This window comes from Chionomys nivalis, chromosome 8 (assembly GCF_950005125.1).
Source record: "Chionomys nivalis chromosome 8, mChiNiv1.1, whole genome shotgun sequence".
Taxonomy (NCBI): Eukaryota; Metazoa; Chordata; class Mammalia; order Rodentia; family Cricetidae; genus Chionomys; species Chionomys nivalis.
This window is the reverse complement of record NC_080093.1, coordinates 90278041-90301644: the sequence shown is the minus strand read 5'-3', so window position 1 is coordinate 90301644 and position 23604 is coordinate 90278041. Positions and strand designations below refer to the sequence as shown.

The 23604-nt window shown below is 38.1% G+C and overlaps 1 protein-coding gene across 1 annotated transcript; it reads right to left on the bottom strand.

Annotated features, from left to right (window-relative positions):
* Nucleotides 1-584: 584 nt before the first annotated feature.
* LOC130880722 (interferon-induced very large GTPase 1-like) lies at nt 585-14636 on the bottom strand. Its single transcript, XM_057779900.1, has 2 exons — nt 14510-14636; nt 585-8004 (listed from the first exon to the last, which is right to left on the bottom strand). Exon 2 carries the CDS (start codon nt 8000-8002, stop codon nt 722-724), a length of 7281 nt encoding a protein of 2426 aa, XP_057635883.1. The 5' UTR covers nt 8003-8004; nt 14510-14636; the 3' UTR covers nt 585-721.
* Between the last annotated feature and the right edge of the window lie 8968 nt (nt 14637-23604).

The following is a 23604-nucleotide window of genomic DNA, read 5'->3' as shown; positions in this document are numbered from 1 at the left end:
AAGTGCTCAGATAACTCTTTCTTTTATATGTAGTATGGGACTGCAGGTCAGGAAATGGTGCTGCCCAGTTAGGGAAGGTCTTCCTACTTCCGTTATTCTATTCCTTATCATCCTTCATAAGCATAGACTGATTTAACCTAAAAATACCTTTCACTTGTGACCTGGAGTCTTGACTCCTAGGTGATTTAAGATCAGGTTAAACAGACAATCACTATTATACATAAGCCTTGATTACCTGATCACCATAATGTAATCCGGGAATGATTCCTTCTTGGACCTACATGCAAACGAGGTTTTTAATTTTTTGACAGTCTTTATTTTATTGAAAACCTTGTTCATACACTGTATTTTGATCATGTTTTCCACCTTCCCAAATTCTTTACCAGTCCTTTCCATTTCCCTATCTATACAAGTTTTTATCTTTCAAACAAGCACAAAAAACAGGAAAAATGAGAAATACATGAAAATCACAACACCCCCAACCCAAAAAACAGAAATCAAAGTAAACAAGCCAAAATAATTACCATATTTAGTACATTATGTATAAAGCAAGAAATAAGAAGTCTGAGAGAAATAAAGTTATTTTAATAGAAATTTTTCAAATTTTGAAATAATAAGTGATTTTTTTACTTATTTTATAAGGTAGAGGAATGAAGATGTGATGTAAATCAATATTAGACTCCCTTGGATAATGTGAAATTATTATAGCACTGCTCGTGTCCTATTTGTGGCAAATGTTAATTTTCAAATCATCAAGCACTTCTTGCTTTGTGATTTTGGTCCACGAATCTGGAATAGTACCCCACTTTTTAAATTTTTTCTCATACTTCTCTTCTAGCTCTGATCTGAAGCGACAGACAAACCATTTCCAATATGGCTGGGTAGATGAGTCTGGGGTGATGCTCCACGTGGCAAAATTACCTCCTGCTTCTCGATATTTCTTATATGGGAATTTCTGGAGGTCATGTAAAATAAATGAACCATCACTTGCCACACAAGTAGTACAGCACTCAGTGGCAAAGTAGTCTGTTTTATGATAATGCCATCCATTGACAGCCTGAGGACGGTGGAATGGTACACTGTGGTCTCCTTCATGTTTGGGAATGGTGTTTGTACAAATTGCTTTACAAAACGGACACTGTTTCCAGCAGCCACAGAGATGCTCAGAGAGAATTTTCTCAATGTCAGGAACCATTTCATCTATGGGCTTACTTGAGCAGTCATCTTTGACTTTCCTCAGTGCAGAATCCAAAGCTGCCCTCATGGTTCCTTTGAGAAACTCAGTATCCTTTATTTCCTGGTGCTCGATGCTTATCAGGTCTCTTCTTGGAAAGATCAGTTTGCTCCCTAGATGATCACAGAACAAATCCAACCAGTCGGTAGCAGTGCTGTTTTCAGCTTTACCTTCTGCTGTAGACTTATTAATGGCAGAGAGGATGGCATTCTTGATGTCATCTAAACTTCTTTTTAAAAAGGTCTTTATTTTTTCACCTCCTTTTTTAAAACAGTATCTTCTAATGTGGTAACGAATATAACCTTTGATAAAGGATTCTGGATGATGAATGTATTGCCAATACTTATCAAAGTTTTCTTCTTCAGCTAGAGAGTAGAGAATATGCTTTTCCAAGTTAGCCCTGTTGCCATTGAATGCAGGGCAGGTGGCTCGCATGTCCCCAGCTACTTTTGGACCCATCATTTCCCGTATGGTGGTAGAGACAGCAGGAGTGAGCTTGAGCCACAGGAATTCAACAAAGGAGGTGATGGAGGTAGCACCTTGGCAGGAGATTTTAAAACTCATGAAAAAACCATCTTTCTTTCTCTCCAGATAGCTCACAGGATCATTTTCTCTCTTGAACGCCTTGTGCATTTCCTTGAAACTCTTAGATGCTCTTTGGAATAAGCACAAGGATAAGTCAATGGTGTAGTCTCTGGTAAATGTGTAGTCTTCCTCAGGGGGAACAGATTTCAGTTCATTTTCTATTATCCTCAGGATTTCATGAAAATCACTCTGACTGTAATCACGCTTTTGCTTCCAAATGTTTGTTATTGTTTCATTATTTCTTGAATAAATGTTATTAGTAGTCTTACTAATAGACTCTTGATGACAGACTTCTAAACTCCTTGGAAATATAATACATTTTTTTTTCATTTGGATATGTTTGGAGTAATTGATTTCAAACATCTCTCCCGAATTCATTTTCAGTCTTTCCACGATGTTTTTCTCTTTCTTGAAATATTCCAAAAGGATATTTTCAGCATCCAAATCGATGTCAGGGTCTTTGACAGGAGGTGCAGTCAAAGAAACTTTGTAGATCCAATTTGTCCAAAGTTGGTCAAATTTCTCACGCAACTCTTCATCACTGAATTCTTTACCCTTCACACTCAAAGCCAACTCTCGGCTCTTCTCTAACAATTCATTTTCATATTGTGACTTTTGGTTATCTAGTCTTTCTTGGCTTCGTTTAAGACTTATAAGCTCATCACATTTTCTTCTGGTGTCTGAAATAATTGCATCTTTAAGCATTAGTAACTTATGTTCAAAATTTGCTTTCCATTGAACCAATATTTCACTGTCTGGGTTTTCTTCAAAATACTTGTCAAAATCTTGCTTGACGGTTTCATATTTTGTACTGACTGGACCCTCCAGTTCATTAGTTGTGAGAGTCAGGATTTTTCCATTATGAATCTGATTGTACAGCTGAATTTGTAAATCCAGCACATGACTCCTCAGCTCCCAGGTCCAGTTGTTATACATGGTTTCCAGTTTACTCATGGACATGACCTCTTGGGTGTTTCTGAAACTGAAAATGAAGTTCTCACTGATCAGAGCTTTCCACAAATCCTGAACTCGGAATTTTACATCTGAGATCTTCATGATCCTTCCCTTGGATTCCTGCTGGGCAGTCCTAAGAATCCCAGCCTTCAACTCCTGAACATTGTGGCTATAGTGAGGATTGGGAGGGGCCATTGGGGGATTACCATCCCAGAGGTGAGCGAAGTAGTAGACATGGCTATTGGCATCAAATTTAATTACATCACTGAAGCGGGTTATGTTTGAGCACTCTTCCTGTTCAGCAGCTAATGCTGTCATTTCATCCAGTCTCTGCTCCAGTCTCCTTCGTCCTTCCATAGTTTGGTCTTTAGCTGTAACCTCTCCCACATTTTGATGGACAAAGAAGCAACTTGGGGAGATTTTCACTTGTTTCATCCTTAGAAAGGCCTGGACAACTATTTGTAAGATATCCTGCATCTCTGATGGATTCTCTCCAAAAATATTGATCAGAGTCAAGTTTCCAAGGCCAATGACAAATGTTGCCAACTCATTGTCCCAGTTCTGGGATTTGTGTTTGAGTTCTGGAGCCCGAAGTCCTTCTGTGTCTACTGCTAGAATATAATCAAAGCCAAGTTCCTTTGTGAATGTCTCATCTACCTTCAGAAGCTGCATATAGGCCCCCCTAGTGCAACGACCCACACTGACTGTGAATTGCAACCCGAATAGGGCATTTAGCAGAGTAGACTTCCCTGAGCTTTGCAATCCAAGGATAGAGAGAACAAACAGCCTTTTGTCTCCAAGTTTCTCTGAGATCTTGTCAAAAACAGCTGCCACCCACTTTAGAGGCACATATGAAGCATCCCCATCCATCAGCTCAATGGGAACACCAGCTATCATCAGGTCTGCAGCAATCTGAGGGAAAGAGAGAAAACTTTTATCTCTAGTGGAAGAAGTTTCTTCCAGAGCTTCATAAATCTGGCCAACTTCTCTGAGAAGATGCTCAGTTCCAAAAGTACAGTCATGAATCTCTGTGGAGATGGCTTCTATCTGATTCTGATAGATTGTCAGGGAGTTACTTTTATATTTCTTATGTTTTTCTGTTTGTATCCTTGACCACACAGACCTTTGTTTCTGTTGTAATTTTTCCAAATGTCCTTTGGTCAAGTTGTGTAAAAAATGACCCAGCCAGTGCAATATGTAATGTTTAGCAGGAGCTTCTTCATGTTCTTGAAGGATGGTAAGGAAAGAACGCATTACATCATTGAGAGGACAGGCTTTCTCTAATTGTTCATATCGTATTTTTTGTTTCTGAATATCTATATCACTTTTATGTTGTTCAATACTCCGATTTCCCTTTTCTCTCAGATGATAGAGTTCTTTGTCCTTCTTACACCAAGTATGCCACAGTTGTCCCTGAAGAGGCAGTAGGTTTTCCTTTATCTTTGATAATGTCTGTTTTGCTAGTAGGGCCATTATAATCTCAGCCTTTTCTTTGGTATCCTTGCAGAGTCTCTGGTCTTCATCAACCAGGAATCCTTGTCTGCGAGCTATCTCTGAACAGTTCTCTAAGCTAAGAGAAGTATCAGAGACCTCTAGTAAATGTTTAATAGCATTTATGAGTTCCTCAGTTAATTCTGCCTCATTTCTATCCCTGATGCCAATTCTTACTCTTCTACCAGAATTATTAGCCAAGACATTTTTTTTATCATCCAACAAGCACACTAGACATATTGATGACTGACATAAGTGTCTGACAAGATTCTGGTTTTCTTTGTTGTCATCAGAAGATGACATGAGGACCACAATGACAGAAGAGATTTCCTGCAGAAAGCTGAGTTGTTGCCTATGGTCCTTGGCATCTCCATGAAGATTGGTGAAGGCCACACACTTATCAAATGTGTCCTCATTTTGACCCCCAGGACAGAACCAGGAGATTTCCACCACTCCCTCCATCAGGAGACAGTCTTTGCTGCTTCCTCTGCAGTGCCTGTGAAAAAACACATCATGTTTACGTTTACTGAGGAGAGAGTTCATGATCTGAGATTTGGAAGCAGAGAGGCCATTTCCAACTCTAATGAAGGACACTATGGGGGTAGAGACATTGCACATCTGCTGATTCTTGTGACTGTAGCTCTTGTCCTGTGGTGATTTACTTGACTCTTGCCAACTTCTCCTGATTTGTCTGAGAGACCAGAGAGAGAATTCCATCTGAGAAGTGTTGGGATTTGGCACCACAAGGGGGAGTGCAAACTGACAAATGGAAAGTTTGGACAAAATGTATTGCCTGGCAAGATCATCTGCACAGTGGAAAATGGCCATCTGGATGTCCATTGGGTGAATGTGGGGCCGGGACATTTTTGCTGATGACTTTACAATATCTTCAGTCTCTTCAGATAACTCTTCATATGGATCAAAAGCCTCATTGTCCTGGTTGTAGGAGCATCTAGAGACCTGGTGTTCTGTGTTTCCAGCATCCTTGAAGATCAGTTGTCTCAGCCTGCAATCTAACATCAGTAGTTTTTGCAGGAAATAGAAGGGAAGTTCCTGTTCAGATCTTGGCTCAGACTTGTGGACAGACATCTTGTAGACCTTTTGGAAATCAGCTCTGCTCATCTTTTTTGGATAGTGATGATCTAGGCCTAGACGTTGGAGTAAGTGTATGAAAGATTCATTGTCCACCACTCCCTTTTTGATGTTTTCAATACTTAGTTGTTTATAAGACTCTTTAATTTCATTACGAAGACTTTGTAATTTTGTTTTCACTATGTCCATACGCAAAGAAGGAGTAATGGCTTTATAGTCCCCATAAATGAGTAATCTCAAATCATTCTCAAGATTTTCCCAATCATGGTGTACTCCATGTTTTGTGAGGATGTTTACAACTTCTTCAGACAAGAGTTGTCCTATATGTTGTCTTACTAATACCAAGCGTTTTCTTTTCTCACCTGTAGAAATATCTGTGCTTCCAACTGTGGCTCTCAGAGCTGTGAGCACCAGGAATGACTGGGCTCTGTAATTACAGACACTTTTAAGCTCTTGGTATTTCTGTTGGGCAGTTTGTATTTCATCCAAGAGGAAGTTTAACTCTGCACACCCCAGAAGAGGCTGAAGAGCATTGTCGTCCAGCCGATAACCTGCACCAGCTGCAATGGAGAGCAGTAGCAGCTGCATGTCAGACTGCTCTGATTCTCTGAGAAAGTTCAAGAAGGATCTCAGAGCTGTGGTGACATCACATGTAGCTTTTCTTTGAGCCTCTTCCACTGTTTGTGAAGATTTATTTTTCATATTCACTCCTACTAGTTTCTTTTTAATTTGCTTTAAGGTCTTAAGGAATTGAGTAAAGGAGATGATTTTGACCTTTTCTTCCTCTGTCTCCGCATGGTAGATACACTCCATGGTAGATGATGCCTGTGGGAAGTTTGTCACTTTGTAGACATGAGGTTCTAGAAATCTACACACTTGAGCATTAATAAAGTGAGTTACATAAGTGGCTGCTTCTTTGAGAAAGTTGATTGTGCTAATTAGAAAATTCTGCAGTTGCCAATCTGTAAAAAACATATAAGTCCAAATGTTATAACTTGTGACTTTCATGGAATTTATCAGTTTCTTAAGTTTCCTCTCATAATCAGAAACTTTTTGGAAATTCATAGTTTTTTGAAAAAGTCTAATTTCTTGCCCAAGACTGCACAAATATTCTTCATCTTGGATTTGAACAGCAAGGCCAGTCAGGACAGTATAGTTTTCATTTAGACATTTAGCCAGTTGAAGTGGGTTCTTAAAATCACTTCTGTGGTTGCTAAGGATGATGTCCCAAATAGGTACCAACTGAAGTTCCTGGTCAATGATAGACCAGGTTTTGTTGCTGGCAAGAAGACCAGTTGTCCAGTGAACAATTCCATTTGTTTCTACTGGTCCACCTATCTGGGCCACAGATAACTGGACATTGAATTGGAACATTTCGTTAGCTACATTCTGGCACGATCTTACATAACGTGAGTGTGATGCTTTCGCCCTTCCAACAACTTTAATCCCAAAACCGCTGGAGCTCCCTCTTATGTATTGATCCAAGGCCTCTGCTGTCTGCTGCTTCACATGACCCAGCTGGTCCCTGTTGAAACCCTCTGAAATGGCCTTCCAGCAGTAGATTCCTCCAAGGTGTAGAGGGCCTTGATTAGCATGAGAGCCAAACCTATTAAAGAAGTTTTCAATCCTGTTTCTTAGTAAGAGGAATCTGTCTGTTCCATCAGTGTGTTCCAGTTGTTCTTCGATGATTTTCAGTTCCTTGAGAGCAGCAGGGGAGAGCTGGAGCTGATCAGTTCGAAAGTGAAAGGAGGCCAGGGGCACATAACTGAACTTTGCTGAACAGAAGTAAGAGTGCTCTGAAAATGACTGGTGTGTGTCCTTAGATTCTGAATGTTTGCTTTGCTCTCTACCACCTTCCAGACTAAATCCCCAGCATCCACCTGTGGCTGACGTCATTGCTCCAAATCCCAGCTTCTCCACGGTCTTGGTGAACAGGGATTCTGCTTGAGATGATGTGAATTCTCTTGTTTCCATCCTTTTACCTTGCTCAGGTCCAAAGAGGAAGAATTCCTTGGGGACCCTGAGTAGCTGTTCTCTCTTCACTACCAGGTCCCCTTGTTTGCTTGTCTTATAAATTCCCTGCAGAGCCAGTCCTCCAGATGCCCATTTTACGAGGTCTCTATCGGGGAGGTTTCCACTGTAGGGAAGTTTGGGATCCATATCCTTGAGATGTCTCACCATTGTTTCAGTGACATCATTGAAGGGTACTTCCGGCCCTGGCCAGCACTCTTCTGGGATCTCCATTGCTTGCCTCAGTTCTGCTTCCTTCTTCCTCACTTCCTTTTCCTGTCTGTGTTTCCCTTCTGACTGCAAGGCCTTTAGTTCCTGCAGTGCCTGTTTTGCTTGCTGGTGCCTGTTCTTTATCATCTCCCCAGGAGTCTCCTGGAACTCTGCAACACTGTTTGGCTGTGAGAGGTCAAGCAGCTTTTTCAGAGCCCTTTGCTCCCAGGTGTGTTGTATATGGGACTTCAGCTTCTGGAGGTCTCTTTCTTCTAAGTGTTGTAAGGCCTGGGCACAGGTCACACCCAGATCTTTCTGAAGCTTAGGCAGCCAGTAGTCAACAGACAAACCCACTTCAGTCAGCATCTCCTGAAGATTTCTATGTCTGGGCTGAGACATTTCAGGAAACTTCTTTGCTGTGTTCATGGCTGTGTGAAGAACAGGTACTAAGTTAATCAATGCCCGATTCTTTTGTAGTGTTAGTTTCTTGGCTAATAGAATGCGTGTCCTGAGTCTACAAGTCTGCATGAACTTCTCAACTTTGCCTTTAATTGTGAAGTTGTATTTTCATTAGTAAGTTTGTCACATTACTGTCCACATTTGAACTAAATGTTGCTAATGTATCTAGTTGTTATTGTGACGTACAGTGTAATACACTGCTTTATAGCACTTCTTCCTCCAGGGTATAAAAAGGAGCAAAACAATGGCTCAAATGCAAAAATATGTTAGTTGATTTTCATTTCTAAAACATGACTTTTCCATCAGTTCTTTAGTTTTTCTATATTGGTTTCTGTGAAACATATCTACTCTTGCCATTCATAATTTTTGTCACTGTATCTTAAATCATACAATATTGGTTTTGTCTCCCATGATTCTAAACACACCTCTACCTTGGTCGATGTTTGTTTATTTGTGGCTTCTCATTTTGCTCTTTGATGTATTAAACAGCTCCCAATGTACTGGTATCAGCCATATTTGTCTGTGCATATTCTAATCCACTACTCTATCCCACTCATTTCCTTGAGTTATTCTCACACCTCTAAACACACACACACACACACACACACCTCAGTCCATTTATGCATAAGACAGAGGAGACTGTATTTGCTTCAATTGCATATATTACTTATGTTTCTAATTCTCCTATATTCCTATCCTATTCAGAGGCACCCTCATATTAACTAATTATTATTATATTTGTCTTTCTTCTACCTAATATAAATTTAGTACCATATGGTTTTTAAATGACTTCTCCAACCTCTCTTTAAACTTGTTTTCTTTGCATTCCTATGAGAGCTTCATTATATTTTGCATCTATATGCATTTATTATAATGGCTATAATAGGCATCACTTCTGATACTTGTTTCTTTTCTACTCTTCAAGATTCATTTTTAAATCAATTATAATTCAACATTATTAGGGTGCATATGTCTTACTTTGTAAAGCTTCTTTTCCCATAGATTGTACTTATATGTACTGCCAGTGGTGAGGAATTTGGAAATATGAAGAAGAGAAAGAACACACAGAGTGTTTTCTACCAGTGTTTTTAAGTTCTCATCTCCATAAAAAAGATGTCAGACATACAGAACAAACACTGAATACCAAACAAAGGAGAATTTGTTCTCAAAGTTACATAGTAGAGAGTTACTGGGAGTTTCTTAAGTAGGAGTTAAATTGAACGGACTTTTTAATTGTGTGCTTCTTATCAGTTGCAGAGGATAGTTAATGAGGTTATGTATTTGTTTGCATGTTATTTTTCATTAAGGTGACATAACAAAATCATTTAATTTATTGTAATATTTAAATGTAGATAAGAATATTAGACATGTTTTTGGTTTAGTTTCCTTGCAAGACCTAGTTTTGTGGTTACTGATCTCATGCATAGAGATGATATTACATACATGACATTTTTCTCCTTACTTCTCTCTGCTCACCAATAAATCTTCATCTCAGAAACATGAGATTATCATCATTATTGAATGGTGAGTTCAACTGCTTTTCTACTCTTTGTATTTCTTCTGTGTGAAAAAGACAAAAGAAGGCTCACTCTGGGTGCCTGTGTGCTGATCTTTGATTTCTCAGTATCGAGAATGGTGAGCCTTAAATTGTTTTTATTGTAAATTTTTATTCTCCATGCATCTGTTAAGAAACTGATTGAAGAAGACAGAAATTGGTAAGTGGAGCTGAACTGTTATGACAACACCTGGGAGATGAAGTAGCATGATAAACACCTGGGAAATGAAGTATCATGATAAACTCTTGCGGAAATGAAGGGTCAGGATAAACACCTGAGAGATGAAGGGTCAGGATAAACACCTGAGAGATGAAGTGTCAGGATACACACCTAGGGAGATGAAGTATCAGGATAAACACCTGGGGAAATGAAGTGGCAGGCTAAACACCAGGGGAGATGAGGGATCGCGATAAACACCTGATGATGTGGAAGCAGCATGACAAATAAGTGTTGGAAAGAATTTGGAAGCTCATGGGGAATCAAGACTACATTACAGCCCATACAGGGCTGTGGGCAGTTTTGGTGAGGACCCTGGCTAAGAGAAGAATTATGAGAATATCCATGACTTTTGGGAGATGAACTGAGTTGTCATGATTCAGACAATGTTAGACAAATGTTTGCTGTATGTAGTACTGGAAAATCTCTGGCAGAAATGAGGAATGAGCTGTTGGAAGCCAGATGTAAGACCAAATCTTATGATGAGGCAAATAACATCACTAAATTGTTAGTATAGAAGAACAGGATAAAAATCATTCAAGAATGATTAGATATAGTCTGCAATGACTATAGTAAGCAATGCATATGCTTAGAAAGTATGAGAGTCCAGATTTAATCTCCATAACAAAAATGAAAAAAGAAATTATTCTATGAATTTACCCTTATAATGTTTTATATTTATCAAAAATGAGTAAACTTTCTAAAAGGAAATACTTGACCTAGATTACACCCATGAAATATGTGAAGTATGCAAGAAGATATGACACCAGATTAAAAATAATTTCTTCCTAAAAATAAATACATACTTCTTAATTGAGTCTCTGAGGCCATTGTTACCTTACTTCTAAATTCTGATTAAGACATGACAGAAAAGAAATCTGTAAACAAATATCTCTTATATCTCAGAAAAAATATTATTATTTAAGATCTAACAATATATAATAGAATTTTGAACATGGACAACAGGGATTTATCTAGCTGTGGCAAACTACCTTTACAGTAAAGAACAATGAACATACATCATATAAGCACAGTAAAGAAAATTATATGATTATATCCATCAGACAAAAGAGCATTTAAATAATTAAACTCCCAATCATGATTTTAAAATCTCAGCATATAGGAAAATAGGGGAAATACTTCAATTTGGTAAAAAAAAGAACTCCAAAAAGCATAGAGGTAATATCATATTTAATATTGAGAAAACATATGCTTTTGTGTTAAGATCAGGAAGAAAGATTCAATTGTCATCACTCTTATTCAATAGCCAACCTGAAGTCTTAGGTAATAAAGAAGATAAGCAAAGCAACTAAAATGTATACACAAGAAAGAAATAGCTGAAAAGAAACTACCTTTATTCAGAGATAATATCACTTAGTATGTAGAAAATAAAACCTGCCTTAAACTAACATGAATATAAGAAAATCTTCCTTATAATGGGTTAAAATTAGAAAAATTGCTCCTTGTATATAAACAAGGAATAAGTGAGTAGTATTTCAAATTGAAAGCACATTACTATTTACAGGAATACCAATAATAAACATTCAATGTAAACACAAAAATATGTACAAACATGAAGAAGACTGTAAAATCCTGATGGAACAGATTAAAGAGTATGTAAAGTAATGAGGCCATATACCTTAATTTATGCTCCTAAAATTCTAATTGCCCTATGGATCCCTAGGTGAAAAGAATCAACAGAATGTACGTACAGCTAAATTATAAAAATAGATTCATTACATTGGCTCTTGTGATATGAAGAGGGCACCTGGACAATGTTCAACTACATGCTCCAGAGACTGAGAACTAGTTCCCAGCCCAGGAAGGATGCCTTTTCACTCTCAGTCTAATGCTGAAAGCCTTGGGGAGTTGCTGGAATTGAGTCCACTGTGAAGAGCTGAAGAGCTGGCCTTTAATGTCAGCAGGTGCCAATAGCAGTAGAAGCCATCACTGTGAAAAGTAAGACTGACACTCTGTGTACTGCCTGCATTCCACTTCTTCACAGAGCAGTTTACCCCATAGATAATCCCATCCTTATTCATAGCAGGGGCTTCCTCACTGTCTGACACGTCAATGCTACCTGAAAAGGTCTCCATAGCCATACAAATGCATTGTTCCATTGTCTACCTAGTTCCATTGTCACTTAACGGCAACTATCACACTAGCTCTGTACAACTTGTTCATTATAGATTCTCTATAACCTTATCAAAATCCCCACCAAGTTACTTTCTGAATAACAAACCAAACAAAGTTTATATGAAACAACAAAAGGTACAGAACAACCAATATGCAATATTAAAGGAGAAAGGTAGAAAATTGACATCTCATGGCTTAATAGAAAAAAGATACACCAATGAATGGCACATGGAATTGATGGAGACTTTTTAAAAAAATCAGTGGAAAACAATAGGGTTCAAATGTATAATATGCAAATAGATTTAAATATCCTTAGACCAAGGGTCAAGGACATTATCACAGAGGAAAGGCTAATTTTTTCCAGCATATGGCCCTGGAAATCTTCATATCAACAACCATATATATTTAAAAATTCATGGTGTATATATACTTCTTGAAACAATGAACTAAGAGAAGAATATGGGATCAAAATCTCACAGATTACATCTATATATCTATACATCTATATATCTATTGTTAAATACTTTGCTACTCTTATAACTTATAAACCCAGGAAAGTGATATTTTAAAATCCATTTTATAAATTACTACAGTGGGTTAAGTACAAACTTAGATAATTTCTATTTTTAAAGCTCTAATAAACATCTAAAATACTCTATTTAAGACATAGCTCATTTAGAACAATACTCTTTAATTCATAAAATATTTTTATAAAGCTATAATTTATGAATACATAAATATTAATATTCCTAAGCATTTTCATAAAAATCAACAAATTGAATTTTGTTAATTAATTAATTAAAAATAGTCAAATGTAGATGTAATTAAAGAAGTCCACAGGATCTCAGAATAAAGGATACCAACTGTCTATTTAGGGAGCACTCACAATAAGAAAGCTGCCACAGTCCTCTGTAGGTGCTGAAAGCTGCATACAGAAACTTAGACCACCAGCCAAGAGAGAGACCATGCTTCCTGTTTGTACTTATTAGTCTACACATTTTACCTCAGACCATACCCTAATGGCTATGGGCTGAATGAATTCCCACAACACCTCCCACTTTTGTCTGAATAAGAGGGTTTTAAATCTAATCCAAAACTATATGCAATTATTCAAGTATTGTCCAGGAGAAAGAAAAGGCAAAAACATACACAAATATAGAACTACAACCAACATGAACAACATCAAGCAAGAAACACATGTTAAGGTAATCTAACCAGTCTAAGGTAATCAGCAAATAATAAAGATTATTTTAGTAATTGTTCTATCCTGAGGAGTCCAAGTCTTATACTAACAATGTATTAGTTAAGTTATGAAAGGAAAGTAGGTATGACTATCTAGTCTTGAACCCCATCAAAGACCTGAGAGAGTAAATAATATTACCTGAGTAAGCAGGAAGTGAAAGCAAACCATTTCAAAAATGGTGTAAGAAATGACAGAGACAGCTGACTTCCTGGGCAATCACTCAAAGTCTCATTTGTAACATTGAGATCACCAAATTTGGCCAAGGCCTAGGGTATTTGACACACATTTTCAGAAGGAGGAAAATTCAAAAGACAGTCCTAACCTATGTTGGCAAGGTTTGGCAATTATTTTTGCTTGTATCTTGCTTGTTCAGTTTAAACAGTGCACATATTGTCAATAGTTGAGGCAAGGGAAGTTCTTTGCCCACAGGCCAGTCTTGCTAAGAAGAAAACAAGCTCCAAGTGTATCCACCATTCTCTTGGGAATAGATCAGTGATGCTGGGAGCAATCATGTCTCATGTCAATAGAATCCTGAATTATTTAAATGCCATATTCTGTAAGTCTTTGAAGTGCTTGAAGATTACCTATTTATGTGGAGCACATCTATGTGCTAGAGAACCTGACTAGCCTAACTATAAGTGTGACAAACATGGATGACTCTTGACCTGTAATTCTTAATACCTATATAGCTTAAAGACTACGGCTTCACATTATATAAATAATCAGTCTTTAAACAGATGTACAGCAAATGAGAACAATGACCTCATAAATATATATCAGAGGTAGAAATATATAGTACATTATGATATATATCTTAAATCGTTTCAATATGCAAAATATCTTAAGCAGAGGTAGAAACATACATACACACAATAAGATAAATAACTTTGCATATGTGCACAGATGTTATAAACAGAAATAGAAACATATATAACATAACAAATGCAATTTAAACTTATATCAATATACAAATTGTCTTAGAAATATAAAGATAATTTTACATATGTAAAATCTACAAGAATCTATATCAATGTAAATTGCCTATATGCTAATCTATTCATTATCCATTCCCATCAATTCCACCCTCCTTTTTTAAGGATATTATATGAAGTATCAAACTAATAGCATCTATGGCTAAGAATCTATATGTCCCAGGTAGGTCATAACCTCTTCTAGAATTTCAACCATCATAGAAATAAATAGGTTTGTAAATTCCTGGATGGTAATATTATCTGACATTATCTTGAGAATAATTTCCAAAATGCAAAAAAGATATTTATTGATTGATTGATTGATTTAATATTTAGTTATCAAATAACTTACCTTAGTTGAAATCCTCGGAAAATTGTTGTAGGTGTAATAATATAGATTGACCAGCAGGTGGAGGTGGTGTTCGGTTGGCTGGGTCAATTGGGAAAGGGTTTAAAGTGTAATAACGATGCTGACCAGCAGGTGTTGCTGTTGTACTGCCAGAGAGGTCCAGGGACACTGGCGCTTAGGTCTTCTTGTCCCGACGTTGCCCAGCCTGTGAACCTAGAAACAAAACTTCAAAACCAAACTGAACGGATATTTGTTAAAGAAAAAGAGAAAAAGGTGCGCATGGGCAGAGGGAGTCAAGGGAAGCCACAGAGCCACAAGGGAGCTATGCGGGAGCCGTGTGGGAGTGACAGCAGCCTCAGGGGTCAGGGGAATCCACACAGTGACTGTGGGGAGGGCAGAAAGCTAAGGGGGGTATAGTGGGAGCAGAAGTGGAGCCCAGTCTTTTGGGTTCTGGACACATGGACGTTGGGCACCAGGATATAGACATAATTAAGGAACTCCACAAGAACCCAGAATAAAGGATAACAACTGTTTATTTGGGGAACACTAACAATAAGAAAACAGCTGTGATCCTTTACTGTATCAGTGCTGGAAGCTGCTTGCAAAAACTCAGACCACCAGCCAAGAGAGAGTACAAGCTTCTCGCCCACACTTATCAGTCCAGACCACATCCTAACACACTGGTATCCAAAAGGCTATTGGCTCAATGAATTCTCACAACAAAACCAAAAAAAAAAAAAAAAGAAAAAAGAAAATATAAAATGTTTTATGTTACTCCAATATCTTTGATATACATATAAATTCTTTGATTAAATTAATTGGCATAAAATTTTTTCACAAAAAATCCCCATGTACAAATAATAATTTTAAGATTTTCATCAAGGTTGTGACACATACAAATTAATAAATACATCTACATAAACATTTGTCAAATAAGTTTATGTTACTTTTTATTTTTTACAATTGAAATTTCAGAGGAAACAATCCCACATCATTAACATTAATTATGTAGGTAAGCTTACTTAATACATTTCTTTTAAAAAGTTATTCATGTAGTGATACTAAACAAGATCTTAAAAATAAATCTTAACTAAGAATTGTGAGTTTAAGATGTAAAAACTATTTTCTACATGGCTGTGCTCTCCCCTCTTAAAAGAAAGTAGACAAAACAGCTTTCTCCCCAAGTTTCTTATCTTGGCCAATTTAAGACCATAAAGACAAAAGACTAAAAAGAAAAAGTCTCCAGGACTGCTAATGGGTTTTGCTTGAGTTTCAAATACACCTTCTTGTGCATCCATTTGAAATATAGATATCTTGTTAATAATCAAGAGTTTTCTAGATTTTGTCAGCTCAAATATATATAAGGGATATCAAGTAAAATGAAAGCGATAAAATTTTATGAACGCAAAGCTTATTTTAGTAAGGAGAATAAAAGCATAATTTTAGATGAGAGGGTATTTGATTTGTAGATTTTATTTTAAGGTAAAAGATTGTTCATAAGTAAAAACAGACATGGAAAAACTGAAAGTTAACGTGTATCATAAAATGGTTTATAAAAGCTGAAATTTGGAAATAGTATATTGAGTCAGTGAGATGATTCAGTGGGCAAAGACATCCAAGAACCCAAGTTTGGTCCACAGAACTCCTATGCTAGGTGAAACAGACTTTCACAAGTTATCCTCTGAACTTCCACATGTGTGCTCTGGCACACATATTCCCAACACACGCACGCACACACACACACACACACCACATCCATAGATGCAATTAAGTAAATATGAAAGTATTATTGATTTATAAAAGCTTCCTTAAGGGCAAGTACTTTATGTTTTATCAGAATAACTGTGTATGTTTTCTAATTAAAAAAACAGATCTGAAAAGAATAAACATTTGTTTAAAATTATTTGCAAGATTTATTTTAATGTCGTACAACTAACACTATTCATTCTCCCATCCTGTTGTGATTGACAGTCTGGGTGCTCAATAACCACAGGTAGAGGCTCAAATCAATGAGGATCTGTAGGCTAAAAGGAAAATCAATATGCTGGCCATTGCTCCCAGGTCACCAGGTCACCAGATCACCAAGGGAGCAGGGAAGAGGGCACCTCTAAGAGTGTCTCCAGCAAATCAGCTGTCTCCCTGATCATAGCCGACAAGGAGAGAGTTTCAAAGACTGGACTGTAACCAGTGCACACTCCACATAATGATGACCATCACAGAAGAAAATTTTCAGTGTTTCCAAAGAAGTCATGGTCAACAAGCCCTTGACCCTTCCCAACAGATGACACAACTGGTAAAGAGATAGGAAGAGCCAGCAAAAGAAGGCTGAGGGGAGGCAGGTTTTACCTCCAAGCTTTCTGAATACAGCATTGTTTAAATATTTAATTTCTGTTTTGTTGTTAATTCTTGGAGGTGCCATGGACTAATGGGTGGTTATGGTATAAGCTTTAGGTTCTTTCTGGGAACATGGCAATCTTAAAATCCCATCTGTGGCTTTAGCATGTCACATGAGTGTCTGTGATTTCCATCATTTCTCATTCTCCTCTAGCTTCTATGTCTGTTGTACTTTTCTGTCCTCCCGTTCCCCTTTTCACTTACTTGTCTTCTTGAAGCCCAGTTCCTGCTTTCAGGTTGCTGCCCCAGGGAGAAGTGAGAGTAGGTCATGCTCCTTCCTCGAGGCTACCAGGCTGCTGACTATCAATGAGTCTTAGATAGAGCTCTATGAGGGCAGAGGCTCATTTCCCCCTGAGGATGAGGCACCTCCCCTTTCCTTCCTGTTGAGAGGATTTGTTCATTTCTTGCTTATATTTGTACTTGTGTCAAGAGAATCACGGTCCCTTGTGTAAATTCTTGTAATTGAAAACTTAAAAATGGTCTGAGGAAGAAACCTAAGGACAGATTTATTGGACTTTTAGAGAAAACAAAAACAAGAATCCTGGGTGTTAATCTTAGAAGCTGCCAAGAGGAGGTGGTGGGTAAGAGGAAGTGAGTCATATGTTCAAAATCAGAGCTTTAAAATAGAAAGCAGGCAGGCTCAGCAATGGTGTTAACTGTCTTGTCACACTGTGTGCCCCTGTAGGGGCCAGGTTCTGCCACCCATTCATGGTAAGCAAATTAAAGTAGTCAAGTTAATAGCAGAAATGGGTTTTATTCAATATGAGCACATAGGGAAGAAGCATAAAGATATTCAGAGACGTCTCACCCTATCTTTGTTGTCCTTACAGAAAGAAAGAAGAGATGCATAAGTAAGCAGTCTGGCCAAGGTGTGGTCCATTGCCTCATTGTCTCAGCCCTGGTTTCTCCTGTAAGGTCACCTGCAAGCAAGTCACTGGACATTGTACTGAAGGACTGTCTTAATCAGAATCAGACAAGTTAACCTGTTAAGATCTACCATAGGGATGATAAACAGCCTTCTGATGGCAGCCCACATAAAAGAACATGGGAGAAGAAAAGTTTTGCCTTTTGTTGCCTGCCTTCATTCTTTCTGGAGGTTCATCTCTTCCTTTGCTGTCATTGTGGCATTCCTTTGCTGATATTAGAACAAGCTTCTTCAGGATTCTAACATAAACCTATTTCCAGCAGACCTCTAGGCCCCTAACATCATACTGGATTTCTTGAAACATTCATCCCTATGGACTAGCACATTTACTCAACCTTCTGGTCTGAGACACTCATTGTTGGACTAATCAGACTGTATCACGTGAACCACCATTTAATATGTATTCATTCTATTGGTTCTGATTCTTTACAGAACCCTGGCTAAATATAACACTTGACAATTTATACATCTTTCTCTGGAAGACAGCCTCTGCTTCTGCCTGCAAGCACCTTCTCAGGAGCACATCATGCCAGAAACAGACACATTTCTGTCTTTCCATTGTGTCAGAATTTATTAATAACAAAAATTCATAAGGTTCTTCAGTTTCAGGGCTATAATTTTCCAGATAATCCCAACTATTTTGGTGATCTGATAGTGGCAAATGCAGGTTCTTTTATCTCAATTTTAATTACTAAATATTAACTCTCATATCACACATCTCACAGTACATAAAAAGTACCTTTTTATGCAGTTTACACAATGAAGTTGTGCTAAATAGGTTACAGCAGAGTTCAAGAGGTTGGAGAAATGGATTGAGAAAAATACAAGCAGAGTCTGTATGGATAAGATAAGGAACAAATAACTAGCCATGGGGAAGTCATGGTCCAGGGTCAGGTGGAAATCCAGCTGCAAGGGGAAATTGCAAGAAATGCTGTGCTCAGGCCCATCAGGTGAGCATGTGATTGGGTCACATCAACAGCAGGGGACCAAGTGCAGCTCGGTACCCAGGAATAGTCAGAAATCCTCTGCCTGTGGGCCCCTGATGCACACAGCAGTTGTTGGATGATAGGTGGGTTTGGAGGCTACTGTGATAGTGCTGGGTTCCTGCTGTTTTATGGTGAAGGAGGTTTGCCCTCTCCTTTGTTTAGCAAGTTCTTGGCCTGGTGTCTGCAATACATATTTAATACAGACATGTGCCCACGTTACAGTAAAGAATGGCATCTACCTATGGCTGAATACATGTCAGTGTTTTCTCATTTAAGAGTTAGTCCAATGGGGCTAATTAATCACCTGGTCAAGGAACCATTTCCCCCTCCCAGGAAAGTGGATAAAGAGATAGAAAAAAGTAATTTAATTATCCATTTAGTGATATAATATCCTTTTCTCTCTCAGAATTCCAGGCCCTGGTGCAGGAGCCTAGAGCCAAGGCCATACAGTTTCATAAGTTTGTTCCTTTACTGAGTTACTCAGAGAAGTGTAACTCTTCCTTTTCTTCTGTCTGTCCCTTTTGCGAGCATGCTTTCCCTTATGCTTTCGACTTCCCTGAGCATCTAAAGCTCCCTTCCTGCCATGCTGCTGCTTATCTACCATGTGGCTGACCTCTGTGCAGCATAGCTCTAAGGCATGGCTTTTTCTGTCTCTGCTCCAAGATTTACAGGTTGTATGCCCTGAGCTTTTTTCTTTTCAATTCAGATAAAATTGTCTTTGAGATTCCTTTTGATCCATTCTTAAACTATTTTATTAATGATATAAAGAACCCCAAGAGATTACCCCATCTTCAGTGTTAATATCTACAGTTTCACCTCACCTTGGTTAGTCTATAGAGTGTCCTTCTTTCTACTCCCAGAAACAGTCCCTTCCCAATCTGTGCTGTGTGGACGGTGCTCATTGAATAAAAAAATGAAGTCATGATCCTCCTATGTATTGTTTACTGTAGTATGTGGGAGAAAACAGACAGAGGCATCTGGCTGAGTTCAGACTAAGCTGGTCTATGAGGGTTGGTAAGAAAGGAAGAAAAGGAAGAGGAGGAAAAAAAGTACCTGTGAACCTAGAGAACAAGAGGCAAAAAGACTGTGTGTCCCAAATGGCTTAGATTATACAGGGAAAAGAAGCTGGGGGAAGGGAAACAGAAGCTGGGTGGGAAAGATTCAGGGTAGGGGGTGGGGTTGAGAAGTACTGAGAAGAGCCAGGACTCAGAAACACTTATGATCCTGGAGGATACTGGGGGAACCTGGCAGCATATCTGCTTTGATAGGTTAAACAGGCTCCCCAGTTAGCAGTTTGTCCCGAGTTTAAGACCTTTTACTAGTCACAAGGTGTTGTTTACTTGTCCTCCCAGTAGTGCAAGCACCTTCTATTATTATTATTATTATTATTATTATTATTATTATTATTATTATTATTATTATTATTAAAATGGAGTAGAAACTTGCTTGTAAAATGAACTCTTACAGGAGAAGGCACAGTATGAAAACCCCATGTTATAGTTGTTTTATTTCCATATATTTATATGCTTTTTTTCTATTTACTCTTCCCAGATAATTCCAGTTAACCAGTGAACCTGGAGTAAATAAAGGAGAAAATACCCCATGTTCTTTCCCTTTCTGAATGATTTATCTGTTTACTTCCTTTCAAGTCTTGCACTGGTGTTTCTGTGCTTTAATAATTACATGCTGTGATATAATATGAGCTAGGATCTGTCTTATACACCCAAGATTTCAGAGGGTAAGATAACACTCTCTCCTGATGATGCAAAACAAACCAAAAGCCCAACTAAACTAACAACAAAACAAATGTTCTTACCTCAAAGGGAATATGATAAGTTATTGTGTAGCTAAACATGAGTGACAATGGCCCAGGGATGATTCAGCTTGTTTAAGTGTTATGTTCCAATATTGTAGCAGTTCAATTAAGCTTTCACAGTTAAAGAATGATGAAAATCATGAATCTCGTCACTTTTCCACACATTGACAGAAACATGAATGAGGCAGCGACCATCAAAGTGAAGGAATCTCAGCAGTGGACCTCAGATCCTATCTGATGGCATTTTTTAACCTTTGTGTTGGTAGAAGCTAGGGGTTTGCTCATGATTTCTGAAATACTTAACTAATAGTTGTAGGTTTGTTAGGTCAAATACAGAAGTGGGCACAAATGACTATTTAGGGGACAGGATAGCACAAAATAACTTGACATACAGCATCCCCACACTCCAAAGTAAATAAATGGAGCTCTAATCATTCAGCCTTGGGGAAACTTAATGTAGGTGCAGCCTCCTCCACCAAGCCTTCCCCTGGAAACTTCAGCTAATATTTCCTCTTATCTTTTAAGCCACCCTTGCCCCTCTCCTGAACAGAGACATTCAGTTTCATTTCTCAGTCAAGGCCCATTTCTTGGAAATGTTCATTTTTAACCACAAGCAAAAGTAGTGTTGTCAACCAGCTGGATGTCTGTTGGTTAACCAATCTTGGGTTTTTTTGTTGTTGTTTGCTTTTTTGCTATCAATTCCCAAATTTGTACTCCATTTGAAACTTTGAAGTAAGAAGATTTGGTAGCACAGTCCCTTTTTTTTCTGTTGTATTTGGAGCATTGTGGAAGTTTGCCCAATCCTAACACTATTGTTTGTGGAGGTTGGCATGTTATGTCTAGTAGAGCCAGCATGAAAGGTAAAAGTGTTTTACTCCATCTATCCCAGGGTGGGCTGGGTCCCAAAGACCACCTCAGACAACAGCTGTGCAAATAAACAGACCAAATGCTGGTCAGAAGCAAAGAGGCGTCTCCTCTGGTGACAGCCAAGTACTTGCCTTATGTTAATTCCACTGGTTGAGAATAAGACTACTACCACAATTTAAATCCAGATTGAAGCCAAATTTAATACAATACTGGCCAGGTTGACGGGCTCTGGGCCAGGTCTATACCTAGTTTTCCAGGAAATGGCCCCAAATCAAGTTTTATCAGTGGCTTAAGTGTTTCTCATCAGGTCCAATCAGGGACAAGCATACATCCTGATGTACCTCTAGCCTATATTCCAATCAGGAGCAAGTATACATCCTGACATATCTCCTGCCTGCTAACCTACACCCACATATAGTCCTACAGTGAAAATGGGTCAAATAGCTTGTTTAGGGGAGTGACTTGTGACTTGATATCCTGCATAAACAATAGCCTCCAACATTTCAGGTGCTATCTGTCCTCACGTAAGGGGCTTGCAGACCAGAGGCTGTTTTGTTTCAAGAATCTCTATGGCATAGTAATTAAAGCTTAAAATATACCTTTGACTCTTGTACTTACTCCCTGTTAACCTACACACTTTCCATAGAATGGTGGTTATTTGTCTATAGACATATATATGAATTCATCTCCTAAAGTAAGTGTGTCTTTCCACTCAACAACTTGCCTTTTGGGACCCTTATTCCTGTCAGTTCAGGATATGCAATCTCTAAGCATGAGTATTATGTTGCAGCATCTAAGTGTGAGTATTATGTTATGTACTGAAATACTCGTTATACACAATGAATCAATGACCATTTTCAAAGTAAACACATCTATTCGAGTAAATAATAGGGTCAAATGTCTTCATTTTCAGGGTTTATTTTATTATTTTATGTGTATGAGTATTTTCACTGCATGTATATGTGTACCACATGGCTGCCTGGGGCTTACAGAGATCAGAAGAGAGCATCTAATTCATTAGGAATGAAGTCACAGATGGTCCTGCGCCACCACGTGGGCACTGAAACTGGGTCCCTGCAAGAGCAATAAGAATTCTTTCTTTTCAATGATTTTTATTCATGCTTTGGGAATTTCACATCATGCATCCCAATCCCATCCATTTCCCAGTACCTCTGTACCCACCCTTTGACCTTGTAGTGTACCTTCCTAAAGAAACTTAAAAAGAATAGTAAGAATAAAATAAAAATAAGAAAAGGTTAAAAACACAAATAAGAATTTTTCTGGGAAAAAAAAAGAATTTTTCTGGGAGACTAACTCCTAATTCCCCTTGGGTCTGATGACCTGGGACAAACATATGACGTCTTAGCTAAATGACGAAATTCTGACCACCCATTTCAATCAAGTGACTCGGGATGCTTAGACGATTCTTATTTATACAATTTCAATGGTTTGCATGAACAGTTTTACAACCAAATTGTTACCCTGAGTAACCCTATGGTTGCAATAATTGCCAGTTTGTTTCTTTACCTCATTCGGTTCTGTTCCCCAGCTTTCCCACAGGTAGCTATTACCCAGTTGATTTATAGCTCTAATGTTAAAAGCATACGCAGCACTGCAAGCAGCAGAGGGAATTTTTCTAACAGGGCACACCTACAGTAAGAACTTTTTGCCCATCTGGTGGCATTTGCGGTTACAGTGTCATGCAAAGGAAAAGAAAGCTTTGCCTCTAAGGGTTAATGCTTAGCTCTGGTGAAATCTAAATTCTAACAATCAACCCATCAGCCAAGGCTAAATCAATTCAGTCTTCATTCTATACTACCCTATCTCCTGTGGAAGAATATCAGGTTTTCTCCTATCATCTTGTAAACTTCATAACTTAAAAGCTTTTAATAATTGGCAGTTTATTTCTTGTTCTCAAGTATCCTTCCTCTCAGCTTTCTACAGGGTTGGCACCTACAGTATTGGCCCAGCTATAGAAATGAGAGATTGTGTATTTCCATGTTTCTGCTTCATTCCCTACTCCTAGACTGTTCCCAATATCTCTTGACATCATCAACTATTAGCATTTCTCTTAGACTCTTGTGGTTAAAATTATTGCTCCAAAAGTTAT